This window comes from Falco rusticolus, chromosome 1 (assembly GCF_015220075.1).
Source record: "Falco rusticolus isolate bFalRus1 chromosome 1, bFalRus1.pri, whole genome shotgun sequence".
NCBI classification, from domain to species: Eukaryota; Metazoa; Chordata; class Aves; order Falconiformes; family Falconidae; genus Falco; species Falco rusticolus.
Window position 1 is genome coordinate 101,776,180 of NC_051187.1, and position 10,348 is coordinate 101,786,527.

At 51.1% G+C, this 10,348-nt stretch overlaps 1 protein-coding gene across 1 annotated transcript; it reads right to left on the reverse strand.

Moving 5' to 3' along the window:
• Window positions 1–352: 352 nt before the first annotated feature.
• EREG (epiregulin) lies at window positions 353–9,787 on the reverse strand. Its single transcript, XM_037392048.1, has 5 exons — window positions 9,577–9,787; window positions 2,998–3,081; window positions 2,449–2,572; window positions 1,746–1,892; window positions 353–753 (listed from the first exon to the last, which is right to left on the reverse strand). The coding sequence occupies exons 1-5, from the start codon at window positions 9,620–9,622 to the stop codon at window positions 693–695; spliced, it is 462 nt and encodes a 153-aa protein (XP_037247945.1). The 5' UTR covers window positions 9,623–9,787; the 3' UTR covers window positions 353–692.
• Between the last annotated feature and the right edge of the window lie 561 nt (window positions 9,788–10,348).

Here is a 10,348-nt window from a genome sequence, read left to right on the forward strand (position 1 = left end):
TTACTGTGCTCAGCTGCAGAGACCCATCAGCCTGGGCTGCCACCTCCCTCCGGTAATCCAAAATATACCCAGCACAACTTTCCCAAGGGTATGGATGAGCTGAGATCCATGCTCCTGTCACGTGGTACAAGCTGGATAGGTTGTGCGAGGAGCTGCGCTCCTTCTTCCTTTCTGTCTTCCTCCCATTACACCAGCTAATAGCTATGTGCATTGGAACTAGGGTGCATGGATACATACTATCAGTGATACTATGGTTTCTCTCTGGGAAAGTAACTGCTGGGACCTCAAACAACCCGCTCAGCCAAGCCACGCCAGTTCCGCTTCAATCAAACCACACAGACATTTTGACTCCGTCTAGTACTTTTATTTCAAGGAGTAGAATTGGTTTAGGCATATTCACAAGAATAAATATAAAATTACTCTTCAGAGTAAGAAGATGAGGTTTTATAAAAATATATCTCTATTCCACAGAACCACTTAGGTGAGGTTCTCATTAGGAAATATTATTTAATAAAAAAATAAAACACTGAAAATAAAATGCTTGACCTATACTGATTGGATCACCAAACGATTGAAATTTTTAAAAGGATATAAATATTGTAAATATTGTTAATAAAAATAACATTTAAATAGATGGGGAGCCACTGAGTCCATCCAGATGGACAAAACACGGGAGGGAGCCACCGTTTCTTCTACAGGGCACCAACTTCCTTGTATTCGCTGGTGTTTGATTGTCTCTTCTTGTTTCGGTACCTGAAAGTAGCAAAGAGAAATGTGAGTTCTGGAAAGCTGCTTGTTGGAAACGGCTTTTGGGGGAGTGAAGGGGTGGGGGGATGTGAAGGTAAAAAACCCAAAAGCTGCATGGCCTCCTCACATTTGTTTTAAACCTCTAGCAGCTACGCTCTGTCTGTGCTCATTTCCAGGTCTGAAAGAACTTGCATGCAGTCTCATCAACCCTTCACTGAAGGTTTCACATCTGCATTAAACTCTTGTTGCTGGCACTAAGTTTGTCTTTGAGAATTCCTGCTGGACCTTTCCCTGCAATAAGGCTGAATACCCTAACCGACGAGGCCGCTGTCTTCTTGAGATGACGCACCATCAAGTCCTCAGGTAGGGAAGAGGAATTACAGTGGATACCATCTAGCTATCAGACCTGTGAAGCTCAGCTCTCCCTCTGGGGGCTGTTCCAGCTTCTCGGTAGCTGCTAATGACTAGTTTTTAGCCTGAAGAACAATTCCTGCTGCTTGTGGGTCTGTTAATGGAGAAGGCTACTGTCCTCCATGGTAAAGCTGATAAGGCAATGCTTGTGATATCACACTCATCACAATTAACACGGCAGATAAACAAATCAGCTCATGTGAATCCAGTTGCTCTCCAGTTCCTGATGACTGGGGGAAATGGCATTACCAGGAAAAAGGACTAGAAACTTGCTATTCCCTATCTGCTCTCTCCTCCGCCTCAACACACCCTCTAAGTCAAACGCGAACTAACCTACCCAGTCCTCCATCAGGGTGAAAGGGCATCGGAGGGTACTGTTGCCTAGCCTGCGATCTGGGTTATGCTACGCGGTCAGCGTACCTCCTGGTTTTGAACACTAAGTGCAGGCTAACAGGCCTGTGTATCAAACTCTCTCCATGCAGTCGAGTGAGTGCAGGTATCCCAGTCTATCTGGAGGTACTCAGTGGACATCTTGCTACACATACAGCTGACTCGCCTTCCTGAGCCACGAAGAAAATCTTTCTTACCTTCTGCAGATGTAGTAGCTTGCAATAGAGATGGCGGTGAGGAAAAGCAGCACTACGATAACTGTCAGTGCCACATACTCCTTACTGAGGGGTTGTCTGACAAGTTCTGAATGCACACACCGGACACCAGAGAAACCTACATCACACCTGAAGATAACAGATGCAGAATTAGAGACATGGCCGTGGGGTTACACTTTAGCAGTCCACAAAGCATGCCACACTGCTGGCCTGCAGGGGCAAGCAATTTGGACTAACGTAACTCAAGCCCACGTGGTCCTAGAAATGGTTGCAAATTCTTCAAGTAAATGATGAACACCCTTAAAAATGTCTAGAGGGTCTTTATTTTGTAGGATGAATCAAAGGGGAGACCTTGCTGCTTTGCCTGAGGTCTGGATCTCACACACTACTGTGAATACAGATGAACAGGGAAGCACATCAGAATGAGTGTCCCGAGTTGGGTTGGTGACTAATTTCAGGTGTCTAAGACTCTCACCCAGGTTTCACTGGAGCCAGCACACACACTTAACAGTTGCTTAAATGCAGCCGAGGTGTATTATAGCTATATTGCTCCTCTGCAAGGTCTTGAGAGCCTTTAAATACTTTGCTGGATTTGTGTTCCAGCTAAGTGTCAAGAGCAGCGAGATCAAAGACCACGCAGGGTTGAGCCCAAAGCCCACCTCAGGGTGCTTTGCCCTCTCCATACCTGCAGTAGTGCTCATCCAAGTCCACTATGTACACACACTGTCCGTGGAAGCAGTAGTCCTTCATTTCAGGCTTGCATCTAGTTATCCCAACTTGAGCCACACGTGGACTGTTCTCTGTCTGGACTGCAAGGAGATTTTGTCAGCATCTCGTCAGCTTTATTTTCCTTTTGTCTCTCCCAAACAATGTACAAGCTTTACTAGTACAACTAATAGTTTCACTACCAAGCGACCTCTACTGGGAGAGGATTTTCCCAGGCCAGAGATATATTGACTTTTCCTTTGGGAGTCCCATATAAGCTATTTCTGCTTTTACAGCAGAGTTCTCACCAGAGTTCTCTTCGGACAGAGCTCTTCTGCTGAAGAAGCAATACTAAAGGAAATATAGGCTAAAAAAACGGTTCTCATTCAACACCACTGAGCACTTTGCAGGATGTTGGCAATGTTGCTCAAGTGAAAAATGGCTCCCAAGGCCACCTCTGAGGCCGCTAGCCCAAGGAAGATGCGAACCAAAGACCTGTTATTCACAGAGAGCTGTGCAGTGCACTTACTTAGTGCTGTTGTGCAGTTCTCCATTTCACCAGGCCCACATAACGGGATCACTGTTGTGCCCAGGACTGCCTGCAATAGGTAACCTATAAGAGAATAAAAAGAAGATTCAAAAAGAGATGCTTTTAAAGCACAGTTAATGAGTACACCAGCTGAAATACTTAATACAAAAAGAACTGAAGCTTTTTTATCTTCATAGGAAAAATACAATGTCATAAGCTTAAAAAACGTAGATCTGAGAGACCTGCTGCCTATAATATGTAAGACAGACCAAAGAAACATCTCTGAAATACAATCTTTTAATGTACAACAGACATCAAATGGCAGCTCAGTGTCTGTGACCACCTCTCACCCACGGTCTGACTGAAACTGGGCAGGAACAGGCTTGGAGAGATTACGGAGGAGAGGCAGAAGTTGGGCCTACTCTGACTGTGTCACATTTCTGACTATGTCACATTTCTGACTGGCAGTCTGGTATGGCACCTGTGCAAAGGGCTCCACAATTCGGCACAACAATCCAGAATTCATTGCAGGAAGAGCTCTTTTGGTGACCGAAATCAAGATGTCCTCGAGTCACAACAGTCCACGGGGAGAGAATCTCCTGGGATTCAGCAAGTCAGTGCAGCTGGTGACTCAGCACGCCAGGACAGTGCCGAGCCAGGCTCAGCACCCTGCCGCTGCCTTCAGAGACCACATACTGCTCGAGGCAGGCTTAACACAAAAGCTGCTCTTCATCAGTAGCTTCCTGCTACCCGGAAAGGCTGGACAGTTCCCGCACCAGCACCCGCTCTTGTGCTGAAGTTCCAGTTAAAAGCCCATCGCAAAGACGGCTAACACTAGCCACCAACCCCTCTTCATCTGGTCCCCGGGCTGGAGAGGCTACTGACCTCTTTAGGGATCCTGGGCCTCAGCAGAACCCCGGGTACATTTCTGTCCTTCCTTCACCACCCATGCTAAAGAAAACTGCAGCTCAGCAGGTTCGATGCGGGTACCAGACATAATATGGGACTGCACCAGGCAGGCCGAGGAGCTCAGCTACTGGAGCTTCCTTGGGGAGCAAGGGCCCTCCTTCCCTTCTCTCAGAATAATAAAGCATTTAGACATCTTTTGGGCTGCACAGTGCTGCACAGGCACAGCTTTCAGGTATTCTATCAGTTAAATGAACATATTCAAACGGGATTTGAAGGCCAACACAAGTACCCGCAGCCTCATGGCTAGTGCGTGAGGAGCAGTCAATGATTGCCCCAGCTGGCCACGGAATCCACTTGGCTAACACTCCTGCTGTGGTCACAAACTAACCTGCTCATGAACTGTTTAGTCATCAGCCCCATTCCACAGAAGTCTGTAATTTGTGTCTTTGGGCTGTTTGCCTCTATTAACTTGTCAGGTCATGCATGTCTAATGGAGGGAGTGTGCCTTCATAATTTCTTGATCACTCCAATTCAACTCCAGTTATTAGAAAGTTTCATTACATCTCAGAGTTAAATCTAGTAGTAATATATAGATTTCCTGCAACCCATTATTTCTGGGTGATTAGCAGGCTTCCTTTAAGCTTTTTACCAGCTAGAGGCAAGAACAGCAGGAATATCCATCTTAGAGGGACAGGGGGGGGTTGTGTGCTTTTGTTTCTTTAAAAACAACATTCCTTCTCCTCACCTCCCTCTCCACCGCATTCCTTGCAAAGCTATTAAGCCAGGTTTCCACCGAGCTTTAGAAGTAAGGACAAAGGCTAGGTCCGCCCAAGTGAGAGCCACAGTAACAGAGCAATGATGCTGACATCTTGCCCTGCACAGCAGCCCAAGCCGGAGACACCTGCACCTGCCAGTGTGACTCAGCAGGACCTGCCTTTCACTCCAATGGAGCAGGACCAGCCAGTTTACTTTCAGGGTGGGATTTTTTTTTTTTTTTTTTTTAAAGAACAGCACTGTGCTCGCTATAGATTTCTTCAGAAGCACTTTAACCCTTCTGTAAGGCCAACTAGAGTCACCACCACAGAAAGTTCAGGTGTTTGAAGGATGAGGCCATCAGATGACAGACGGTGGCAAGTCCATTACTGCTAGAATGGCAGGCAGGCTTTGAGCTTCAGCCAGGGACCTGGTGTCCCCAGTGATGCTGGGAAAAGAAGATTTACTGAGTTAGTCCTTCTTCCCAGGAACTAGAGGGACATTTCAGGAGTGTCCATGGACTACGCTGCTCCCTTGGCAGAGAGCAAGAGAGCAGCTATGGCACAGGAGAGCCGTGTCCCACTAAGTATATACCACATCACTGCAAGAAGGGATGCTGAAATCCTGAGACTAGCAAGAGTAAGTGACCTGAGGCTCCCTCCTGTTCCCCATGTACTGCTGCTATCATCTCTGTGTGACGTGCTATGGCAAGATTTGGTGTGGGGGCCATGTGACAGTAATGAACGTAAGACAAAATATGCTAGAGGTACCAGAGACAGCCACTTCTGTTGTACTTAGCCAAGCAGATGGATTAAGCCAGCTGACCATCTCTTTTAGTCTACTTACTGCTGTTTCAGCTTGCATACTTCCCTGATCTGAGCATAACCTGAGCAGTTGTTTTTTAATCTAAAGCTCCCAGTTCAAGAGTTACCGGAACCCAGCTTTTGCACTGGAGATACTCAGACCTATGAGTCAGCTCTTCTCTTTACTCCAGAAGGAAGCACCGCATTCCAGCTAGAGGAAAGGCCAAAAAGGACACCTGTGAGGGACCAATTTAACCTCCCCCTACAACACTGAACAAGGGCCTGCCCCATTCCAGCCATGCACAACAGCCGACAGCCTCCGCCGCCTGACTGCGGACGCACAAGCCGGAAAGGCTGGAGTGCAGGCGTGGATATTTGCTGACACCCAGCAGTATCTTCTGCATTCGGGCAAAGTTCCTCCTGCTCCGCACTGTTATGTTTTGCCCTTTCCCCCATGTACATATTTCTCCTCTGACATCAGTGGGAGGGGGATCCTGCATCAGGATAAGGGATCCACACACAGAGATGGTAAAGGAGAGGCTTTCCCAGAATAATTATCAGATGATGTGTACCAAACATAGGACATGGGAGAGGTAGTTACATTTTTATTCCTTCGCTGTTCACTAAGCAAATACAGGGTACAAGATAACAGTAATGAGATGCTGGATGTTCACGTGCGCCTTGCAGGAATGTGAGTGCTACGCCTGCTGCTATGCCACCAGCATGCACACACAATGCCACCTGTTATTGCAGGTATTCCTGCAAGGTTAACACTGACAGCAGTGGCTGATGCTGGAATAATGCTGCTGTTGCCTTGTCCTTCCACGAAGGATGAAAGGAAAATGAGGGATGGAGACCGGCTGCCTTTGCTTCCTGCAGCCTTCATCAGAGATGACATGCAAGGGCTAATTATCAGTTCATCCACTGAAAGCCAGCTAGTTTCCAGTTGCATGATGACTGCTAAGGATGAAGGATGCACATACAGGATACACGTAGCTGAGAACTAGTCTCTTTGCAAGATTTACACCCGTTTTAAAGGTGAATTGTCAGGTTTCTGAGCGATCGGTCATCACTTGAGGTGGCTTTGCCTGTCACCAAGATCACTAGTCTTGCACTCGTTCATCTGAAGAAGACCCCATGATGCTACTTCACATATGACGTGTCAGTGGTCTCTGTGCCACTGCAGTAGCACCTACACTTTTCACGTGGGCTGCACTTTCAAGGCAACTCCAAGCACAGACATGTCCAGGTGACACCTGGAGGATCTCAGCCCATTTTACCTCTAGGGACAAATCAAGGTCGAACCCTGTCACCTGATTTTGGACACCCAGAGTCCATCTGACTGTCTAAGGCCTTCTTTGTGTAGACTAAGCAGGAAACACGACAGTTGAAAGTTATCCAGTCTGTCCTACTGGCTTTGTGAGCACCGCTACTACCACCATTTAACTCCAGCGCATTGCCTTCAGTATCCATCTGCTGCTAACCTCCCGAGCTAGCCACAGAAGTTTGCAGGCCATCTCAGGCAAAGCAAGCACCTCTGGCAATAAAGGCTAGGTGGAAGGTTCTGTTTTAAATGAGCATCATGGAAATGTAGAGCTAGCCAGAAAAGTCTTGCAAACAGCTTTTTCTTATTCAAGATTTGGCTGTGCAACTATACCCCTTGCTCACATCTACCACAGCATCTCTACAGTTCAGGTTTATCCACGTAGGCTGAGCATTTTTTCCTGAGAAAGGGGAAGCGGTCATACGAGATAAGTTTAACCACCTCAGACAGAGCACAGTTCCCTATCCTTGTACGCAGGACACAACATCTGGTTTCTTCTTGATGTTTTGGGTAGGATGTACCTGGTGCCTAGTTGCCTGACCATGCCCATCAAGGCCAATGCCCAACACTCCTCTTCCTGAGATGAGACATACAAGATGTACAGGTCGTTCTTCTCACCCATGTGAGAGGAGATGCTATCAGCCCTTTCCACCCTTCATCCCCCTGCGGTCTATGTGTGTTTGTCCTGTTGTCTAAGTGGAGGCACCAGGTGTGATAGTACTGAAAGAGAGAGACTCAAATACACTACCCTTAGGGCGACTGGACTGAAGCGTCTATATGTATTTCTGGGAAGTAGTTTCTTCATCTCATGTTTTGTACCCATGACTTCACAACTGCTGACTCCAGCAGCTCTAAGGTAGCCCTGGAAACGCCAGCCTGTTACGGGAAGCCTATCACCCCATAATTGCTACAGACCCACATAATCATCTTCAGCATTGTGCCAGGACTTACCCTTAAGCAGAGGTAATGCAGATAATTACGTATTATGTGCACCCAGTCATCTCAGTACTGCTTCCACCCCTGTGGAGACCTACACGCCAGTGATCCTATTCACGTGCTACCACTGTGCCTTGGCCACTTTGCTTTCCACCACATGCATGGGGACAGAGGTCTCTACACCACAGACGCAGCATAAATCCATTATTGCTTCCAGCCAGGCACATCAACCGCTGGCATTCTGCACATCGCCACACAGAGCAACCTGTATGTCCAGCCCACTTGCTGACGGCCACACAAACGTGACACAGAAAAACATGTCAGCAGCTCATGGAACTGTCCAGTGAGTCTGGAGATCCAAGGCCTGCCTTCCCCCACTGAGTGGGCACTACAGTGGCTGCAAGGAGACCAGCGGCAGGTCACAGAAAAGGCAGGGCCTGGGCTTGGCTCCACCGCTGCCACATCACCGTGTGGCTGGCACAGCACCGTGGCTCCTCAGGGGTGAGCGACAGCTCTCCTCCACCACCACTGCCTTTCTGCAGCGGAGCTGCCAAGCCCACGGTAGCCAGGATACAAAGGTGACAACGACTGTCACTTCAGTTAGGCTTCAGCCGTTCAGCAGGGCACCTCAAAGTCTGACATCACACCAGCGACAGACTGTCTTTCCAGCTCCTGCCAGTGGCACTGAGTCCTGCTTACGCTACTGACCTGGGAGGGAAAGGCAGTAAAGTGCTCATGCCAGTCGCTATGATGCCATCCAGCTATGACTAATCTATCCCTTACTATTAGATTTTGTGCCTGCCCCGGAAATAAATAAATCTGTATACAGACCCATGAAGACATACCAGTTCTTTCCAGTGCTAATTTCGTGCAAAGCACGGCTGAGTCACGAACTACAAGATGTTTTAGCCACTTACTTGCCGCTGTCCCAGCAAGTAAGATGCTGTGCCACAGCTGATCCATAAGCTGCTATGGAAATACCTGGCCAAGATGAGAGGCAGAAACTCAAGCTGCAGTAGATTTAGCAGATGAGGGCACATCTGTCCCAAAAGAGAAGTCTTGGGAAGGGAGCTTCCCCGTTGCCTGTGACCCTGAGCCCAACGCTGTGAGCGTAAGAAGATGCTTTGTCGTTAAAGTAACACGAGAGTGTGCCAGGTGTCAGTCCTGTCTCCAACGTTTGCTGCCCACGCTTCGAGTCACCTCACGGGGTCAGCTGTCAGCAGCCTGTCACTGCCAGCGCCCAGCGGAGGTGTGTGACAAGAATCAGCTGTAGCTTCCCAGCGCGCCCAGGCTCCAGGACTCTCCACACTCTAAGGATACACGTGTTGGCTTCAGACTTCCAGGTAGCTTATGTCATGCAACAAGAGTAACGCGCTCCTGGGGAGGAGGTGGAGGAGCGTCAAGCAAAGGGAGGCCACAGCCTGTTGCATTACCATAAGGAAGTCTGTGCTGCCGTGGGGATTCACCTGCTGAGCTCACCCGCAGCGCGGCGCGGGTGAAGGCAGCGGGGCTACAAACAAGCCAGGACGGGAGCTGCCCGCGCCGCTGGGGAGAAGGGGAACGCGCGCTCCCCATCACTCAGCCACAGGGCACGCCTGGGCGTCGCACAAGCACCGCAACGTCCCGCAAGCAGCCCGGCGCCAGGCGAGAGCTGTGCGCCGCACGCAGCCCCCCAGCCCCCCGCAGACAGCCCTGCCCGCCGCTCCGCCCCCGGCCCCACGGCGAGCCGAGCTCCGCGCTTCGCCAGAGGCTTGCCCGCGGCCGCAGCAAGCCCAGCTCCGCCACCAGGCGCCCCCAGCCCTGGGGACGGGGCGCAGGGCTGTCACGGTCCCCGGCGCGGGGGGCGGCACTCACCGAGGGAGAGCAGCAGGCTGCGGGCCCACAGGCAGCCGGCGTCCATCACCCTGGCGTCCCGGGAGGAAGAGGAGGCGGCGAGGGAGGCAGAGCGGGCCGGCGGAGCGCTGTGGGTGCCGGCCGCGCCGCCCGCACCTTTATGGGCCGCGGCAGAGGCGGGGCGGCGCTCGCCGGTGATGAAACCGCGGGCGGCTCGGCTGGGGGCAGGTGCCCGGCCCCGGCCTCCCGCTTCCTGCCCCGCCGCCCCCGGCGTGCCGCGCCGCCGCCCCCCGCCCGGCTGCCCCGGTGGGGGGCACCCTCTTGCGGAGCCTTGCCCGCGGCCGCCTGCCTGCCCTGCCTTTAGCAAGCTTTCTGCAAATAGCACGGGGGCCCCAGGCGATCACCCGTCCCCTCTCAGCGACCTGGCCCAGGCACCGATGCCCGGGGCTTCCCGCGGCACTGAATGCCCACGGCTGATGCCCTGCTGCCTCCCGCCTGCCCTCAACACATCGGCACGACGTGCAGCGCTGTGAGCCTTGGCCAGCGCTCCCGCTGCCCGGGTGGGCTCTGAGCCCCCGCTGCGTCGCGGCCCCGCCACCAACGCTGCCCACGCGTAAACCAAGGCCTGGAACACACTCCTCAGGGTGGGCAGCCAGAAACTTGCTGCTGTCCCTGATCTCCCCTCTCCTGGCATCTCTGAAGTAACCCTCAGCACTCACGCGCTGCTGCCAGGGAGCCTCGGCACTGTTAAGTTACGGCCTGGGCCAGGGGAATGGCAGCGCCTCACCCAGCA